This window comes from Mus caroli, unplaced genomic scaffold, assembly GCF_978045245.1.
Source record: "Mus caroli unplaced genomic scaffold, Mus_caroli_1 scaffold_10, whole genome shotgun sequence".
Taxonomy (NCBI): domain Eukaryota; kingdom Metazoa; phylum Chordata; class Mammalia; order Rodentia; family Muridae; genus Mus; species Mus caroli.
This window is the reverse complement of record NW_028227265.1, coordinates 38,238,112-38,258,706: the sequence shown is the minus strand read 5'-3', so window position 1 is coordinate 38,258,706 and position 20,595 is coordinate 38,238,112. Positions and strand designations below refer to the sequence as shown.

The window sequence follows — 20,595 nt, the reverse complement described above, 5'->3', positions numbered from 1 at the left end:
TTGGCACTATTGAGAAAAAGAGTCTCAAAGGAAGAGGTTGAGCTTTGAGCTTCTGTGACAGAGGCTTCCCCTTATCTCATCCCTGGCCATTGTGCTTTCCTGCTATCATTGCCTTCTGACACAGACCAGAGACAACAGGCCAACTGGCTGCAGACTAAATTGCTGAAATAGTGGCCAGACAGTGGCCAGACTTCATAAGCTGGTTATTTCAGTGTTCTATAAGCATTGACAATTTGACGGACATTCCCCCACACCCTCATCCCTCAGGCTGTGCTGTCCTGAGATTTCTACTCCATGTAGCTCCTAAAGACATTTGGTGTACTAATAAGCCTTACATATTTTAAACTTTAAAACTGAGCAGTGCTGTAGCTCATGAGAGACTGGCAAGATTACCATGAGTTCAGGCTCAGCCTGGTTACATAATGAGTTCCAAAATAGCGAGGGCTATGGTTTAAGATCTTGTCTCAACAACAGCAACAACAGCAGCAGCGATAGCATGCCAAGCACCACCACCACCACCACCACCACCACCACCACCACCACCACTACAACTATTTCCTCCTTCTCTTCCTCCTCCTCTTTTTCCTCTCCTCCTCCTGCTCCTCCTTCTCCTTTTTCAACAACTACTACAACCACTACAACTACAACTACAACAACTACTACCTACTTCTGTTAGCATTTTGTCTAAGCTCTGCCGCACAGTTACCTGGCAATAGCCAGGTATGCCTGACTCACTATAAAAGCGGCTGCTTGCCCCCTCCTCTCTCTCTTGTTCTTGCCTTTTTGCTCCTACTCTGTTCCCTTGCCCCTTCTCCCATATCTCTCCATGTGCTCATGGCTGGCTTCTACTTCTCTATTCCTCTACCCCCTCCCCCTCCCTTCTCCCTCCCCCTCCCCCTCCCTTCCCCCTCTCCCGCCCCTCCCCTCCCCTCCTCTCTTCTCTTCTCCTCTCTTTCTCACTTCTTCTCCCTTCTCCCTCTCCTCCCCTCCCCCCTCTCTCTGCCTTTCTCTGCCTTTACTACCCTCTCAACTCCCCATGTCCTGAATAAACTCTATTCTATACTGTCATGTGGCTGGTCCCTCAGGAGGTAGGGATGCCTCAGCATGGGCCCTCGGAGGCACCCCTTTCCCCCATACCTTACCACACATCCACGAAACATATCCCCTCTCTCTTTATCTTTTTCTAAACACATCATCATCATCATCAACAACAGCAACAGCAACAACTACTCCTGCTACTACTGCTACTATTACTGGTGACACAATACTTTAACCAAAGTTAATGCTATCAATAATTCAGCAAAATGACGCTTTCCCCTGTGACATGATATGCTGGGAAAAAAATGAGAACCAAAGCCAAACAAACAAAAATCCCACCCTCATTTCTGTAGTATTCCCATTTGATAATGGTCTTTTGCTCCTGGTGAGATGACTAGGTGCTGGTCTCCCCCCAGAACAAGTTGGACTAAAGAGTTTTGACTTTTGGTCATACTTCATAACCTCCAGAAATGTCAGGGGGCTGAGGGTCAACCTGACTATCATTGGCTAATGATTTAATTCATCATACCTATATAACAGAGGTCGAACACAATGCTCTAAGCTGTGAAAGTGCAGATCTCTGAGACAGCAGAGGAGATATAGAGTCCTCTAGCATGGTGGGCTCAGGCACGGAAGACCATACATCTCCTTAAACACCCTGTCCTAAGTGTCTTCACCTACATACAATATGTACAGTAAAAGCAAATAAATGTAGCCACTTTAGTGAGTTAGCTGAACCCAGCAGAGTTGTTGGGATCCCAGTTTGTTGTCAGAAGCACAGGTAAAACACTTGGATTGAGCTAGGTATCGACAGTGGAGGTTCAGTCCTGTGAGACTGTTCCCTTAAACTGTAGCTTCTGATACTGTCTATAGATTTGTCAGAACTGAAGCAAATTAGAGGTCATTTATCTGGTGTTTTTTGAAGAAGTCCTTGGTGTATGGGGAAACCCCCACAAACATCTAATTACAGATGAGAGTGCAGTAGGAGGAATGGAGTTTGTTTTATCTTAGGTACTCAGAATTACATAGCAACATTCTCTTGTTACCGTGAAGTTCTTAGAGGTGAAAGGCCAGTTTTTTTTTTCCCAGTTCTGAAACGGTTCCTAGCAGTTCTATATAAAAAAGTATGTATTTATATATTAGAAACAAACATGTATATTAACACATATGTGTAAGGGCAGAAAAAATTTAGAAAAATGCCAACAATATATAGACCTGGATAAAGGATATACAATTGTCTATGATTTTTGTAATCATTACAGATTAAAAAGGTTCCATTTTCACATTAAATGATTTGCTAAAGTAGCATTCAGAAAAAAATGACATAATCAATAGGAGGTATGCACATTACTGTCTTAGTCCATTTTCACAAATGTTACAGATGGGGTAATTTATAATTGCTGAAATCATTCACAGTTCCAAAGGGTAAGGAGGTCAAGGTCAAGGTGCCGGGGTGGGGGATGGGGGGTCTGGTGTCTGCTCTGTGTTTGATGAAGCCTTGATGCTGTGTCCTCCAGAGGGGGACACTGTGTTTGCTTGTGGCAGGGAGCAGAGGTACTCCCTTTCTTTCTGCCATTTTCTATGAGTGCTAATCTTATTCATGATCTTAGAGTCCAGCCAACCTCCTCAGGTCTCAGTTCTTAACACCGCTGCCCTGGAGGTGAAGCGTCAATTCTTCCCCATGAATTATATTTGGGACAGCAAATTGAAACTGCACTGGCCAATTGAGTTGGAGAGCTGTTTGTTGTGGGTCTTGCACATTGCAGCATGTTTAGTTTAAACCCTGACCTCTGCCTAGGAGGTGCCAGGAGCAGTTCCTCTTAATGTGACAATCAGCAATGTTTTCAAACATTTCCAAATGTGCTGCTTTGATGGTCTGGGATTGTAAAAAATAGAAAAACCTTTTCTCTGCATTCAAGGTTAATTAAAGATGATGGATAATGTTTTGAAAGTAAGATTAACTGCTACACTGCCCTGTTGTCTACTTTAGGCCAACATCCAAAGTATCTGTTGTTCCACTGCATTGTAAACGAGGCCTTCTCAAAGAGTGGCTGCAGCGTGGTGCATTCTCACATCCCTTGCTGTACTCCATGTGTGTATCAATTTCCTTTTGTCTCTGAGATGGCACAGCTACAGCAGGACCCTCTTTACTGTAAGATGCAGGGTGTTAATAGTCCAGAGGTTAGATGTGACTAATCTTCTTCCCTTGGGATGTGCATTTTCAAGTGACGATCTTTGGCCAATAAGAAAATGAAGCAAGGCTGGAGAGATGGCTCAGTGGTTAAAGAGCACTGACTGCTCTACCAGAGGTTCCGAGTTCAATTCCCAGCATCCACATGGTGGCTCACAACCATCTGTAATGGGGCCTAATGCCCTCTTCTGGTGTGTCTGAAGAAAGCAAAGTGTACTCACATATATAAATGAAGCTGATAAAGTCAGCTGAAGGACTGAAAGGGAAGAAGGCGGGCATGCCAACTCACTGCATACATGTCCTTTAGGATTGCTAAATTTCTAATTTTAGAACACTTCAAATTGATCCTTCCTTTCAACATCCTTAACTAAGGAAATGGCCTTAGGCAGTTTCTTTCTTTTAAGATCAGTTTATTCATTTGAAGAAGAGAAGGTAGGTCAGAAAGTAGCTAAAGAATTCAAGTGTTGACCCACTCAGTTTTGATATGGCCTCTTGATATTATTTACAATCTAACTGATGAATTATTAACACTAGTGGGCTGAACACTAGCACATCTTCTTGATCAGTATAGAGGTTCCCTAAAAGCAGGAGCCTGGTACTGTGTTGACTACCATGGTAGGCAATGAATCCCTGGCTTACAGCATGAGGAATGAGTGCTGTTTATAAACTGACAAGATAAATAAACTCTTGCATTACTGTCCTGATAGACCCAGCATTGATTCAATATCTCATTTTTTATATTCTTGTATTCAAAGACTAAATCATTTATGTAACCAAAAAAATCAGGTTGAAGTAGGCACTGTCTTACAGAATAAACTACCGAGACAAAACAAAACAAAACAAAAAAATCAAACATTCAGACATGACAAATGGAAGGTTCTTAGTGAAATGCTGTGATGGTTGATTTTATTTGCCAACCTGATTAAGCCATAGGGTAGCCAGACATTTAGTCAATTCATAATGGTTGTGGAATAATTCATGACTTGACAACTGAGTATCTCTGATGTTCTCCTGGATAGCTTAAAATCTAGGTAGACTCAATAAAGCATATTAATCTCCCTAGTGTGGATGGACTCTGTTCAATCAGTTGAAGGGATACTGGCACCAAAGGCTGAAGAGGGAGCTCCTTGCTAGGCATGGTGATGCACATCTTTAATCCCAGCACTTGGAAGGTAGAGCCAATCAAATTTCTAATTTCAAGGCCAGCCTGGTCTCTAAAGTGAGTTCAGGATAGTCAGAGCTACACAGAGAGACCCTGTCTCAAAAATCACACACACACACACACACACACACACACACGAAAAAAAAAAAAAACAAAGGGAGCTCCTTGTGCTAGTGTGTCATCAAAATGGACAGGCCCTCAAACTTGGCCTGAAGCAGATTAGATTCCTGGTTCTTGAGCCTGCTGGCTTTCAGATAACGCCCACCAGTGGATGTCCTAGTTCTCAGGCCTTTGACTAAGTCTGGCAATACATAATCCATCCTGAATCACTAGCTTGCTGACTGAAGACCTCCATTACAGTAGCCAAGTCTTTTAGTTTTTCTATCTATCAACTGTCTGTCTGTTTGTCTGTCCATCTGTCCATCCATCCATCTATCTATCTATTATCTATCTACTGATTTAATCATTCCATCCATCCATCCATCCATCCATTACTTGTGCTTATGATTATAAAACCAAACTTCACACAGAAAACTTATTTCCTTACTGATATTATCAGTTTTAATGGTAGGCTGAGAATTTCCATTCACTGGTTTGATAAGATTATTGAACAGTTTAGTATTTGATTAAGAAAAAATATTAAATTTAACTGAGCACTATAATTAAAACTGCTCAGAAATATAAAATTCTTTCTTTGATTTATCAATTTTGAGCAATGAAAATTCCACATACATACGAGGTTACCACAGGTTAGATAATATTAATATAAGTGGTGATTATATGCTAATTATAGTAATGCAACTTTAGAAAGATGAGATTTCTTTTCTTTATCAAACACATACTAGGTGTCTGAGGCTGAGTGATCATGAGGACCTGGGTTCGGATCCCCAGTAGCCATGTAAAACCCTGACTGTAGCAGCAGGTCCCTCTAGCCCCACTGGGAAGGTGGACACAGGCAGACAGATTCTTAGTGTCACTGGGCAAACAGTCTAGCCTATCAGTGAGCTCCAGGTTCAGGGAGACCATGGTTTAAAATAAGGTGCAGAGTGATGAAGATATCCAATGTCAGCCTTTGCTCTCTACATGCACACACATGTGCACACACACACACACACACACACACACACACACACACACACACACACTAATGTTTATCTTTGTTTCACAGAAGCAGTGTAACAAATATGCTATGGTCGTAGCTTTGTTTTACAGAGACATCAAGCTTAGAATGTGAAAGGGAAGTTAAAATAAAGTATTGGATTTTTCCAATAAAGCAGAAATTCTAAAAATAAAATAAAATATCCATGGGAGTTAATACAGATGAGGAGAGAATTCTAAGCCTTTTCATTCTGTCTACCCGTCCCTTGGTCCCTCCACCCTTGCTTTCCTCATTTTGGCTCTAGTGATGAGGATCAAGGCCTTGAATGCCAGGGATCTTGTCTCTTTCTTGAAAAACAATCGTTACATATTTACTTCTTGTGTGTGTATGGATGCGAGGGTCTATGTGCTGTGGCATGTGTGTGGGGAGGACAACTTGCAGGAGTCTGTTTTTTCCTTCCACCATGTAGGATCCAGGGATTGAACACAATGGATCCAGGATCGATTACCCACTGGACCATCTGACTGCCTTGTTTCTTTCTTTGAGGTAAGGCAGGCTTGAACTTGTGCTTCTCCTGCCCCATTCTTCTGAGAGTTAAGGGCTTAGGCCTGTGATACCTGCTTGGTGCTATTTACATTGACTTTATAAAACTTTTCTCTTCTCTTCATGATAAAAATGATATATGCAAGAAATCTCCCATTTATATTTTGAAATATAATTTTCATTTCATTGTTTCAGCACATATAGTATATTTTAGCAATATGATACAAAACAAAGAATTCTTGGACATGTTTAATTATTTCCTGAATAATTAAATTTGTGAGAAGTGAAATAACAGTTTATCAGTAGATATATTTAGATTTGAGTACTCTCTGAAGCTAAGTAGATAGTTTCAATGCACTCTCACAGTTGTATTCTCTGAGAGGCAGAGCTGCTTTATGTATCTTTTTTTTTTTTTGATTCATATTTTTTTTTATTTTTATTACATATTTTCCTCAATTACATTTCCAATACTATACCAAAAGTCCCCCATAGCGCCCCCCACTTCCCTACCCACCCATTCCCATTCTTTTGGCCCTGGCATTCCCCTATATTGGGGCATATAAAGTTTGCAAGTCCAATGGGCCTCTCTTTCCATTGATGGCCGACTAGGCCATCTTTCGATACATATGCAGCTAGAGACAAGAGCTCCAGGGTTCTGGTTAGTACATCATGTTGTTCCAACAATAGGGTTGCAGATCCCTTTAGCTCCTTGGGTACTTTCTCTAGCTTCTCCATTGGGAGCCCTGTGATACATCCAATAGCTGACTGTGAACATCCACTCCTGTGTTTGCTAGGCCCCGGCATCGTCTCACAAGAGACAGCTATATTTGGGTCCTTTCAGCAAAATCTTGCTAGTGTATGCAATGGTGTCAGCGTTTAGAAGCTGATTATGGGACGGATCCCTGGATACAGCAGTCTCTAAATGGTCCATCCTTTCATCACAGCTACGAACTTTGTCTCTGTAACTCCTTCCCTGGGTGTTTTGTTCCCAATTCTAAGAAGGTGCACAGTGTCCACACTTTGGTCTTCATTCTTCTTGAGTTTCATGCGTTTATCAAATTGTATCTTATATTTTGGGTATCCTAAGTTTTGGGTTAATATCCACTTATCAATGAATACATATTGTGTGAGTTCTTTTGTGATTGTGTTACTTCACTCAAGATGATGCCCTCCAGGTCCATCCATTTGGCTAGGAATTTCATAAATTCATTCTTTTTAATAGCTGAGTAGTACTCCATTGTGTAAATGTACCATAATTTCTGTATCCATTCCTCTGTTGAGGGACATCTGGGTTCTTTCCAGCTTCTGGCTATTATAAATAGGGCTGCTATGAACATAGTGGAGCATGTGTCCTTTTTACCGGTTGGGACATCTTCTGGATATATGCCCAGGAGAGGTATTGCTGGATCCTCCGGTAGTACTATGTCCAATTTTCTGAGGAACCGCCAGACTGATTTCCAGAGTGGTTGTACAAGCTTGCAATCCCACCAACAATGGAGGAGTGTTCCTCTTTCTCCACATCCTCGCCAGCATCTGCTGTCACCTGAATTTTTGATCTTAGCCATTCTGACTGGTGTGAGGTGGAATCTCAGGGTTGTTTTGATTTGCATTTCCCTGATGATTAAGGATGTTGAACATTTTTTCAGGTGCTTCTCTGCCATTCGGTATTCCTCAGGTGAGAATTCTTTGTTCAGTTCTGAGCCCCATTTTTTAATGGGGTTATTTGACTTTCTGGAGTCCACCTTCTTGAGTTCTTTATATATATTGGATATTAGTCCCTTATCTGATTTAGGATAGGTGAAGATCCTTTCCCAATCTGTTGGTGTTTTTTTTGTCTTATTGATGGTGTCTTTAGCCTTGCAGAAGCTTTGTAGTTTCATGAGGTCCCACTTGTCAATTCTCGATCTTACAGCACAAGCCATTACTGTTCTATTCAGGAATTTTTCCCCTGTGCCCATATCTTCAAGGCTTTTCCCCACTTTCTCCTCTATAAGTTTCAGTGTCTCTGGTTTTATGTGAAGTTCCTTGATCCACTTAGATTTGACCTTAGTACAAGGAGATAGGAATGGATCGATTCGCATTCTTCTACATGTTAACAACCAGTTGTGCCAGCACCATTTGTTGAAAAGGCTGTCTTTCTTCCACTGGATGTTTTTAGCTCCCTTGTGGAAGATCAAGTGACCATAGGTGTGTGGGTTCATTTCTGGGTCTTCAATTCTATTCCATTGGTCTATTTGTCTGTCACTATACCAGTACCATGCAGTTTTTATCACAATTGCTCTGTAGTAGAGCTTTAGGTCCGGCATGGTGATTCCACCAGAGGTTCTTTTATCCTTGAGAAGAGTTTTTGCTATCCTAGGTTTTTTGTTATTCCAGATGAATTTGCAGATTGCACTTTCTAATTCGTTGAAGAATTGATTTGGAATTTTGATGGGGATTGCATTGAATCTGTAGATTGCTTTTGGCAAGATAGCCATTTTTACAATGTTGATCCTGCCAATCCATGAGCATGGGAGATCTTTCCATCTTCTGAGATCTTCTATAATTTCTTTCTTCAGAGACTTGAAGTTTTTATTATACAGATCTTTCACTTCCTTAGTTAGAGTCACGCCAAGATATTTTATATTATTTGTGACTATTGAGAAGGGTGTTGTTTCCCTAATTTCTTTCTCAGCCTGTTTATTCTTTGTGTAGAGAAAGGCCATTGATTTGTTTGAGTTAATTTTATATCCAGCTACTTCACCGAAGCTGTTTATCAGGCTTAGTAGTTCTCTGGTGGAATTTTTAGGGTCACTTATATATACTATCATATCATCTGCAAAAAGTGATATTTTGACTTCATCTTTTCCAATTTGTATCCCTTTGATCTCCTTTTGTTGTCGAATTGCTCTGGCTAGGACTTCAAGTACAATGTTGAATAGGTATGGAGAAAGTGGACAGCCTTGTCTAGTCCCTGATTTTAGAGGGATTGCTTCAAGCTTCTCACCATTTACTTTGATGTTGGCTACTGGTTTGCTGTAGATTGCTTTTATCATGTTTAGGTATGGGCCTTGAATTCCTGATCTTTCCAAGACTTTTATCATGAATGGGTGTTGGATCTTGTCAAATGCTTTTTCCGCATCTAAGGAGATGACCATGTGGTTTTTGTCTTTGAGTTTGTTTATATACTGGATTACGTTGATGGATTTCCGTATATTGAACCATCCCTGCATCCCTGGGATGAAACCTACTTGGTCAGGATGGATGATTGTTTTGATGTGTTCTTGGATTCGGTTAGCAAGAACTTTATTGAGGATTTTTGCATCAATATTCATAAGGGATATTGGTCTGAAGTTTTCTATCTTTGTTGGGTCTTTTTGTGGTTTAGGTATCAGAGTAATTGTGGCTTCATAGAATGAGTTGGGTAGAGTACCTTCTGTTTCTATTTTGTGGAATAGTTTGTGAAGAACTGGGATTAGATCTTCTTTGAAGGTCTGATAGAACTCTGCACTAAACCCATCTGGTCCTGGGCTTTTTTTAGTTGGGAGACTATTAATGACTGCTTCTATTTCTTTGGGGGATATAGTGCTGTTTAGATCATTAACCTGATCTTGATTCAACTTTGGTACCTGGTATCTGTCTAGGAACTTCTCCATTTCATCCAGGTTCTCCAGTTTTGTTGAGTATAGCCTTTGGTAGAAGGATCTGATGGTGTTTTGGATGTCTTCAGGATCTGTTGTTATGTCTCCTTTTTCATTTCTGATTTTGTTAATTAGGATGCTTTCCCTGTGCCCTCTAGTGAGTCTGGCTAAGGGTTTATCTATCTTGTTGATTTTCTCAAAGAACCAGCTCCTTGATTGGTTGATTCTTTGAATAGTTTTTCTTGTTTCCACTTGGTTGATTTCACCCCTGAGTTTGATTATTTCCTGCCGTCTACTCCTCTTGGGTGAATTTGCTTCCTTTTGTTCTAGTGCTTTTAGGTGTGTTGTCAAGCTGCTAATGTGTGCTCTCTCTAGTTTCCTTTTGGAGGCACTCAGAGCTATGAGTTTTCCTCTTAGAAATGCTTTCATTGCGTCCCATAAGTTTGGGTATGTTGTGGCTTCATTTTCATTGAACTCTAAAAAGTCTTTAATTTCTTTCTTTATTCCTTCCTTGACCAAGGTATCATTGAGAAGAGTGTTGTTCAGTTTCCACGTGAAGGTTGGCTTTCTATTATTTATTTTGTTATTGAAGATCAGCCTTAGGCCATGGTGATCTGATAGGATGCATGGGACAATTTCAATATTTTTATATCTGTTGAGGCCTGCTTTGTGACCAATTATGTGGTCAATTTTGGAGAAGGTACCATGAGGTGCTGAGAAGAAGGTATATCCTTTTGTTTTAGGATAGAATGTTCTGTAGATATCTGCCAGATCCATTTGATTCATAATTTCTCTTAGTTTCACTGTGTCCCTGTTTAGTTTCTGTTTCCATGATCTGTCCATTGGTGAAAGTGGTGTGTTGAAGTCTCCCACTATTATTGTATGAGGTGCAATGTGTGCTTTGAGCTTTACTAAAGTTTCTTTAATGAATGTGGCTGCCTTTGTATTTGGAGCATAGATATTCAGGATTGATAGTTCCTCTTGGAGGATTTTACCTTTGATGAGTATGAAGTGTCCCTCCCTGTCTTTTTTAATGACTTTGGGTTGGAAGTCAATCTTATCAGATATTAGAATGGCTACTCCAGCTTGTTTCTTCATGCCATTTGCTTGGAAAATTGTTTTCCAGCCTTTCATTCTGAGGTAGTGTCTATCCTTTTCTCTGAGATGAGTTTCCTGTAAGCAGCAAAATGTTGGGTCTTGTTTGTGTAGCCAGTTTGTTAGTCTATGTCTTTTTATCGGGGAGTTGAGTCCATTGATATTAAGAGATATTAAGGAAAAGTAATTGTTGTTTCCTGTTATTTTTGTTGTTAAAGTTGGCATTTTGTTCTTGTGGCTGTCTTCTTTTAGGTTTGTTGAGGGATTACCTTCTTGTTGTTTCTAGGGCGTGGTTCCTGTCCTTGTATTGGTTTTTTTCTGTTATTATCCTTTGAAGGGCTGGATTCCTGGAGAGATAGTGTGTGAATTTGGTTTTGTCGTGGAATACTTTGGTTTCTCCATCTATGTTAATTGAGAGTTTGGCTGGGTATAGTAGCCTGGGCTGGCATTTGTGTTCTTTTAGTGTCTGTATAACATCCGTCCAGGATCTTCTGGCTTTCATAGTCTCTGGTGAAAAATCTGGTGTAATTCTGATAGGCTTGCCTTTATATGTTACTTGGCCTTTTTCTCTTACTGCTTTTAGTATTCTATCTTTATTTAGAGCATTTGTTGCTCTGATTATTATGTGTCGGGAGGTATTTCTTTTCTGGTCCAGTCTATTTGGAGTTCTGTAGGCTTCTTGTATGTTCATGGGCATCTCTTTCTTTAGATTTGGGAAGTTTTCTTCTATAATTTTGTTGAAGATGTTTGCTGGTCCTTTGAGTTGAAAATCTTCATTCTCATCCACTCCTATTATCCGTAGGTTTGGTCTTCTCATTGTGTCCTGTATTTCTTGGATGTTTTGAGTTAGGATCTTTTTGCATTTTACATTTTCCTTGATTGTTGTGCCGATGTTCTCTATGGAATCTTCTGCACCTGAGATTCTCTCTTCCATCTCTTGTATTCTGTTGCTGATGCTCGTATCTATGGTTCCAGATTTCTTTCCTAGGGTTTCTATCTCCAGTGTTGCCTCATTTTGGGTTTTCTTTATTGTGTCTACTTCCCTTTTTAGGTCTAGTATGGTTTTGTTTATTTCCATCATCTGTTTGGATGTGTTTTCCTGTTTTTCTGTAAGGACTTCTACCTGTTTGATTATGTTATCGTGTTTTTCTTTAAGGATTTGTAACTCTTTAGCAGTGTTCTCCTGCAATTCTTTAAGGGATTTTTGTGCTTTCTCTTTATTGTCTTCTGCCTGTTTAGCAGTGTTCTCCTGCATTTCTTTAAGTGTGTTATTAAAGTCCTTCTTGAAGTTCTCTATCATCATCAGGAGATATGCTTTTAAATCCGTGTCTAGCTTTTCCGGTGTGTTGGGGTGCCCTGGACTGGGCGAAGTGGGGGTGCTGGGTTCTGATGATGGTGAGTGGTCTTGGTTTCTGTTAGTAAGATTATTACGTTTACCTTTCGCCATCTGGTAATCTCTGGGGTTAGTTGTTATTGTTGTCACTGTTTAAAGATTGGAGCAGAAGCTGTGTTCCACTCACCAGCAGTCTCTAAATCCTGCGGCGGGGGTCGTGGGTAGCTGACGGTACCCCGGTGCTGGTCCAGCCGGAAGAGGCCTGGTTTTTCTGCTTCCCTAACTAATGCAGTCTCTGGTCCCGCGTGCAATTGGATTGGAGCAGAAGCTGTGTTCCACTCTCCAGAAGTCTTAAGATCCTGTGGTGGGTGTTGTGGGTAGCTGGTGAGTGTCAGCCGACCCTGCGCCCCAGCTGCCCTGGTGCTTTCTGACCGGAAGAGGGTTGTGGCCCTATGTAGGCCGGATTTCTCTCTCCCCAACCAGAGCAGTCTCAGGTCCCGCGTGATTGGACTGGAACAGAAGCTGTGTTCCACTCACCAGCAGTCCCAAAATCCTGCGGTGGGGGTCGTGGGTAGCTGGCGGGTGTCAGGCAACCCTGCGCTCCCGCTACCCCGGCGCTGATCCGGCCGGATGAGGCCTGTGGCCCTACTCAGGCCGGTTTCTGCTTCCCTAACTAATGCAGTCTCAGGTCCCGCGCAATTGGATTGGAGCAGAAGCTGTGTTCCACTCACCAGCAGTCCCAAAATCCTGCGGCGGGGGTCGTGGGTAGCTGGCGGGTGTCAGGCAACCCTGTGCTCCCGCTACCCTGGTGCTGATCCAGCCGGATGAGGCCTGTGGTCCTACTCAGGCCGGTTTCTGCTTCCCGAACTAATGCAGTCTCAGGTCCCGCGCAATTGGATTGGAGCAGAAGCTGTGCTCCACTCACCAGAAGTCTTAAGATCCTGTGGCGGGTGTTGTGGGTAGCTGGCGAGTGTCAGCAGACGCTGCGCCCCAGCTGCCCTGGTGCTTTTCTGACCGGAAGAGGGTTGTGGCCCTATGTAGGCCGGATTTCTCTCTCCCCAACCAGAGCAGTCTCAGGTCCCGCGTGATTGGACTGGAGCAGAAGCTGTGTTCCACTCACCAGCAGTCCCAAAATCCTGTGGCGGGGGTCGTGGGTAGCTGGCGGGTGTCAGGCAACCCTGCGCTCCCGCTATCCCGGCGCTGATCCGGCCGGATGAGGCCTGTGGCTCTACTCAGGCCGGTTTCTGCTTCCCTAACTAATGCAGTCTCAGGTCCCGCGCAATTGGATTGGAGCAGAAGCTGTGTTCCACTCACCAGCAGTCCCAAAATCCTGCGGCGGGGGTCGTGGGTAGCTGGCGGGTGTCAGGCAACCCTGCGCTCCCGCTACCCTGGCGCTGATCTGGCAGGATGAGGCCTGTGGCCCTACTCAGGCCGGTTTCTGCTTCCCTAACTAATGCAGTCTCAGGTCCCGCGCAATTGGATTGGAGCAGAAGCTGTGTTCCACTCACCAGCAGTCCCAAAATCCTGTGGCAGGGGTCGTGGGTAGCTGGAGGGTGTCAGGCAACCCTGCGCTCCTGCTACCCCGGCGCTGATCCGGCTGGATGTGGCCTGTGGCCCTACTCAGGCCGATTTCTGCTTCCCTAACTAATGCAGTCTCAGGTCCCGCGCAATTGGATTGGAGCAGAAGCTGTGTTCCACTCACCAGCAGTCCCAAAATCCTGCGGCGGGGGTCGTGGGTAGCTGGCGGGTGTCAGGCAACCCTGCGCTCCTGCTACCCCGGTGCTGATCTGGCCGGATGAGGCCTGTGGCCCTTGCTTTATGTATCTTTATGTAAAGAAAATGGAAGGGAAGTTGGCTGGTTTTAGCAAGAAGTGGATCATGCTACCAGTGTCGAAAATTAGAATATCAGGTATTCTTTTTTTTTTTTTTTTTTTTTTTTTGGTTTTTTGAGACAGGGTTTCTCTGTATAGCCCTGACTGTCCTGGAACTCACATTGTAGACCAGGCTGGCCTTGAACTCAGAAATCTGCCTGCCTCTGCCTCCCAAGTGCTGGGATTAAAGGCGTGCACCACCATGCCCAGCAGGTATTCTTGAAAGAAGTGATGGTTACATGCTGAGGTCTATGGGGCTGGGGATGTGTTTCAGTAGGTTAGTGTTTGCTGTGTAATTTTCTAATCCCAGCACTAGGGAGATGGAGACAGGAAGATCCTTGGGGCATGCTTTCCAGATAGTCTGGCCAAACTGGCAGAAAGAGACCTCTTAAAAAACAAGATATAGAGTTAGTGAGAATGACCCTTGAGGTTGATCTCTGGCCTCTACACATATGTTTATATGTGTGCCTTCATATAAACATGTCCACACACACATATAAACACATAGGGAAATTGTATCAGTACAACTGTCTCGCAGTAGACGCATTAAAATTCTTTCAGAAACAGAAACATTTTTTGCCTTAAATTTCCATTTATGCTGAGAATGAGTCAGTCTTAGTTTAGAACGCTGCATGTGGCATCGAGGTACTCACCTGTTTGGTATTCGTGGAGACAGAACTTGGAATGATACAGTCATCACTGTCCGAAGCTGATCTGTCTTCATCTGTCAGAAAATATGAGGCGACATTTACCCAGGTCAGCCAATCTATGTATTGTATATATATACAGTACAGATGAACAACCCGACGGCCAGCTCTATCACTTTTAGCTGCCAAGGACATTTGTATGTATGTTTAAGGAAAGAAAAATATGACCTGAAAACTAATGAAAACAGATGAAGTATAAGGTAAAAGATGTTGCTTTTTTCCTCTTAAAATTTTATTTGGTTGTCTGTTCTCTCTCTCCTCTCCTTCTCTCTGTGTGTGTTTGTTTCATGGACCACTACATGTATGAAGGTCAGAGGATAACTTGAGGGAGTTAGTTCTCTCCTTCCATTATGTGAGTTTGGAGAATGAAACCCAGGCTCTCAGGGTTGGTGGCAAGCACCTGTTCCAACTGAGTCATCTCTCCAGTCCCTCCTCCTTCTTCTTTATAACTGGGCTTTATTATGCTTAGTAATTTCTTCAACTGTTCAAAAATCTTTCAATGTTCTGTTTACTGTACTTTTAAACTAGAAGCAGTTTTATAAATTTCAATATATGGTGGTAGAAAACAAACCTGAAAACATTCAAGCTTTATTTCATTCACAAGTAGAGACACAATTAAGAGCAAGTATAGCTAATGCATGCACAGGAAAGGTGGACTGCTCTTTCTTTAAAAAACAGGAACGATTTCAATGGAAAAAACATCAAAGACTGAAGGAAGGGGAGGAAAATGAATGAAAGCAAGGTATAATGAATGACATATCGGTGTGGAGATGTAATGAGGAAATCCATTACTTTGTGTATTAGTCTAAAAAAATTAGTAAAAATCTGAACGTGGTTAACTACTGTTGACAATTTATTGATGTGGTTGTGAACAATGCCAATGAGAAGTCGAATGTCCTAATGTTCACTTTTTCCTTCCTTCATCGGTCACTGTGTGTTTGAGGGATGCTATGCACATCTGTGCTGACTAACCAGCCAGCAGCCTGCATGGGTCTATGCCAAGGTATAGTATCACCACTCATGCAATGTATATATCCTACAGGGCAGTATATGGAAGCAGGACTACGCCATAGCAGTGGTGTGCTTTTATAACAAAACTGTACTGTGATAAAGTTTTTCTAGACCATCCACAAGTCTTTCTGTTTTTCACCTCAACAGGAAGCAGATGAAACTGTGTCAGTAGGCCATCTGCAGCTGTGGCTACACAGTGAGAGCTGGCCTTTTTCTATCCATACAATTGAACACGAGACATAAGACATCTATCCAAGGCTAGATTCAACTAGTTATTGTCGTCCTACAGTAGGGTCATCAATTATAGAAAGAACATCTTTCTTCCATTTCCCTCCTATGCATTGTTTTAAGTTGCTGTATGAATTTTTATCTACATAGTAGTTTAGTCTGAGAGGCACTGGGTACCTGCTAGAGTGTCTGGTAAGTAATGCACAAGGACGGTGGGGGTGGGAAGTGGGGACTGGCGCTCAGCCCAGCTCTGATATGGCATCCAAGCTTTCATAAAGCCAAGCCCACATCTGCTACCACATAGCAGATATTTTCCAATGGCTTATACAAAATACTGTGTAAAAAAACCAAAAACCAGCTGGGCGTGGTGGCGCATGCCTTTAATCCCAGCACTCGGGAGGCAGAGGCAGGGGGATTTCTGAGTTCAAGGCCAGCCTGGTCTACAAAGTGAGTTCCAGGACAGCCAGGGCTACACAGAGAAACCCTGTCTCAAAAAAAAAAAAAAAATCAATGCTACCCTTCCTTACTTTTAGAATTAAAAAATACAGTTCTATTAAGGTAAAAACACATATATGATAAACTATATACACGTTTAAACTACAAATTTTGGTATTTGACATTTAATTCTGTGGCACTAGCTTCCCAATTAAAATAGCATATAGGGGCCGGCAAGATGGTTCAGTGGGCAAAGGTGCCTGTCACCAAGCCTGATGACTTGAATTTGACACCTGGAACCTACATGAAAGTAGAGAACCTACCTGCAAAAGCAGTTATTTGACTTCCAAATATATGTGCAGCATGCATACATGTACATACACATGCAAAATCAACTTGTATTCTATGCAGGAGCACCAAGCTGACCTAAGAAGAGAGAGACAACAGCCTGAAGAGCTCGCACCTACCACTTCTGCCAAGAGGCAAGCATCATGAGGTGACCACTACTGAATGACATGTTGTGTGTGGCAGGCATGCTCTCACAGAGAAAGCAAAGAAGAGTCAGCTAAACAACAACGGTTTTAACAGAAAAGTCACCTTCTGGTTCCAATTCTTCAGTTATTTCTGTTTCATCTTCAGAGGAAGCCACACTTTGTGAGGCAAGCTGGCCCTCAGATAGGAAAGAGATGTCGTCTTCTTTCCCTTGTTGCATTTCCCCCACATTTTCTTCTACCTTAGCCACACCACTTTCCTGAAACATGCAGAAGAGAAGCACATTGCTGTATTTGTTATGTCTTAGAGCGTTCTTGCTGAAGCACTTGAATAATATAATGTACATTTGAGACTCGATTATACAGGCATATAGCCTGAAATGGTGTCTTATCCTGATAATCTCGACACTCAAGAGGCAGAAGATTCCAACAATTTGAGACCAGCATGGACTGAAATAAGAAGTGAGTTCTGAGCCACTCTGAGCTTCAGGTGAGCTTCTGTCTCTAAATCACCACCACCACTGCCACTGCCTCTTCCACCATCATCACCATCACCACCACCACCAACCACCACCACCACCACCACCACCACTACGTCTCTTCCTCTTCCTCCTCCTCCTCCACCACCACCACTACCACTTCCATTCCCATCTTTATCACCTCTACGTCTACAACCACCATCGCTATCAACGAAACACATGGAGATACACTACACAGCTATTAAAGACTCCCTAGAAAATAGTCACTTAGATTATATAAACAGATGAAAGCACACAGGTCAATAAAAATCTAAATATACGCTAAGAATGAATGCTTTGATTTAGCCTGGTGTGGTGGTGCATGGAGGTAAAAGCTGGAGGATACAAATCCAAAGACATCCATAGATACACAGTGAGTTTGAGACCAGCCTGGCATACATAAAATCCTATCTCAACAAAATTAAACAAAAAAATATGTATTAATCTCAAAATGACTTTTACATTGATTTTAGTTTATAAACATGTATTTCCTACCAATATACAAATAAACATATATATTGAACTTATCATTAAAAAAATCTTTCTATCATAAAAAGTCATATTCAGGGCTGGTGAGATGGCTCAGTGGTTAAGAGCACCGACTAATCTTCAGAAGGTCTTGAGTTCAAATCCCAGCAACCACATGGTGGCTCACAACCATCCGTAACAAGATCTAACACCCTCTTCTGGAGTGTCTAAAGACAGGTACAGTGTACTTACATATAATAAAATAAATAAATCTAAAAAAAAAGTCTTATTCAAATGTAGGGAAAATGCTATGATTTCCTTAATCATGTCTAACACACATGACAAAGCCTTTTAAGTCCCAAAACAAACCTTTCAAAATAATTTTAATACAGAGGCATACCTTGGAAGGATACACAACAGCTGACATACTATTTTCTGGTTTTGGTCCCACTTCTGGAGAACTGTCTTTTATATCTTTAGGGGGAGGAGACGTCTCCTTGAATTAATGGGAAAAATCATGTATGTTATTTTGTATTCGTTACAAGAGTAGTTTTAGGAAGGTACATGTTTGACTGTGTAAGATCAAGAAACTCAGTGGGAAGCTGGAAAGGGATACAGGGTCATGGAACAATATCAAACACTACAACCTTGTACCACAGTAAAGACGGGCTGTGCTTACTGTCTCTGCTTATGTCAAAGGTACAGTATAGTCTATACTCTCTGGTACTTGAAACAGGAAAGGGAAATTGGTATTTGGGGTATTCATTACTTACAGGACTCGGGTGTGACATGGTATCTGCAAAAGAGACCTTTTTGTCCACAAATGTTAAACGTTGTCTTGGTTTAGGTTTTGGTGCCTAAAATAAAACAATATGTCAGATTATAACAACCATTACATTTTAGATGAGACTTCAGCTAGTTTTGGGTATAATTATTTGGCTATTAAGTTTATATTCAAGTATTTTAAATAAAATCAAAAGTCACTGCTACTTACTACAACTGATGTAACATCTGAGGACTTTGGAGGTAGTCTCTGAACAGCCTCTGGCTCTTCTCTGCAAATGAACTTTCCAAGATCTTCAGTAGTTATTGATCCACTTGGTGGAAGGTAGGTGAATTTCCATTTCAATATAACTTGGATAGTTCCTGCAGCATGCTTTTCCTTATCCATCAACTCAAATATTCCTGCAAATCATGAAGATTATTTTCTAATGTGTGTGTGAAGCTTTGTTATTTTAGGAATCACAGTGGAGCCCTGGGAGCCCGAAGGCCAGGGAAGCAGGTGCCTAACTGGATCTTCACCTCTCCCACTAGTTCTCCACATCCAATCCCCTAGTCTTCTCCCCCGCTCTGCAGTAGAACATCTCCTGAGGTCCCCCTTCCTTTCTGACCCTATTTCCATTGAGCACAGAGACCTTTCCCTCCATCCTCCCTTTCTCTGACTCATCCTAGGACCCCAGCCTCCAACACCAGCAAGCATTCTCTGGGAATGTCTGACTCACAGGCCAGGGAAAGAAGTAGGCTAACTGCAGATCTTCACCTCTCTTTCCTCTCCTCCAAATCCAATCCTCCTTTTGTACCCCCAGCTCTATTGCAGGCTCCCTGCTTCTGCCTTGCCCCCTCCCTGCTCCCACAAATAGAACACACAGATCTTCCACTCCAAACTTTTCCCCCCACTCATTGTTTCATTTTAGCCCCTAGCTGCAGCAGGTACTTTCTGGCCACACCTAGGAAAGCAGGTAGCTTAACTGAATCTTCACCCTTCCTTCTCTCCTCCCAACCCAATTCCCTAGTCTCACCTCCAGCTCTACAGCAAACTCCCTGTTGTGGCCTCTCCTTACTCTCTGTCCTCATTCCCAGGAGACTAAGCAGATCCTACTGGAACACCCTCCTTTCCCCTGTAGTGTAGACCCCATAAGCCCTCACTCCTAATCCATCCTCATTCCCATGTACCAGGTTCCAGTACCTAGAAACTTTTAGCCTAGAACTCGTCCCCCTATCCCCACCCCATGGTCACACCTATCAGAATCCCAGAAAATTTTCCTACCAGTCACCACTCTCTCCTAAGAACCACAGAGGGCAACAAAAATCAAGGAATAAAACACCTATCCAACAAAGACAAGAGCAGATATGAGTACCTAGAATTCCAATCTTCCCAAACCCACATGCCTAGATGCCAACATGAAACACAATCAATAATAACCTGGGCAAAATATTTCCATTACAGCCCAGAAATGCTACCATCGTAGGCACTGAATACTGCAACATAGCTGAAGCACAAGACAAGGACCTTAAAATAGCCTTTAGGAATCTGATAGAGGCCCATTAAGAAGGAGATTAATAAATCCCTTAGTGAAACCTATGAAAACACAAACAGCAGAAGGATATGGGTAAAATAGTTTAAGACCTGAAAGTTGAAATAAAAATCAATAAAGAAAATCCATGCTGAGGGAAATCAGAAAATGAAAAAAATTAGAAACTTGAACAGGAACCTCAAAAGCAAGAGAATATAAGAGAGGGAAGAGAGAATCTCAGGCATCGAACACATGATAGAAGAAATGGATTCTCAGGTCAAAGACAATGTTAAATATAAAAAGATCCTGGCACAAAACATCCAAAATTGCTGGGACACTATGAAAAGTTCAAATCTAATAACATGACTAGAGGAACGAGAAAAAACCCAGGCCAAAGAAAATATTTTCAACAAAATCACAGAAGAAAATTTCCCTAACCTAAAGGAGGCGATTCTTATTAAAGTGAAAGAAGCACACAGAACACTGAATAG

The 20,595-nt window shown here is 42.1% G+C and overlaps 1 protein-coding gene across 2 annotated transcripts in view; it reads right to left on the bottom strand.

Annotated features, from left to right (window-relative positions):
- Rpgrip1l (RPGRIP1 like) overlaps positions 1 to 20,595 on the bottom strand; it is a 106,814-nt gene that overhangs the window by 26,796 nt on the left and 59,423 nt on the right. The window contains exons 18-22 of one of the 2 annotated variants that reach the window (XM_021171160.2): positions 18,805 to 18,995; positions 18,584 to 18,667; positions 18,211 to 18,306; positions 16,931 to 17,084; positions 14,606 to 14,676 (exon numbers count right to left, since the gene is read on the bottom strand). In XM_021171160.2, the coding sequence (XP_021026819.1) occupies positions 14,606 to 14,676; positions 16,931 to 17,084; positions 18,211 to 18,306; positions 18,584 to 18,667; positions 18,805 to 18,995 (596 nt within the window). The remainder of the gene's footprint in view (positions 1 to 14,605; positions 14,677 to 16,930; positions 17,085 to 18,210; positions 18,307 to 18,583; positions 18,668 to 18,804; positions 18,996 to 20,595) is intronic. The other variant, XM_085843711.1, reaches the window with a different exon arrangement.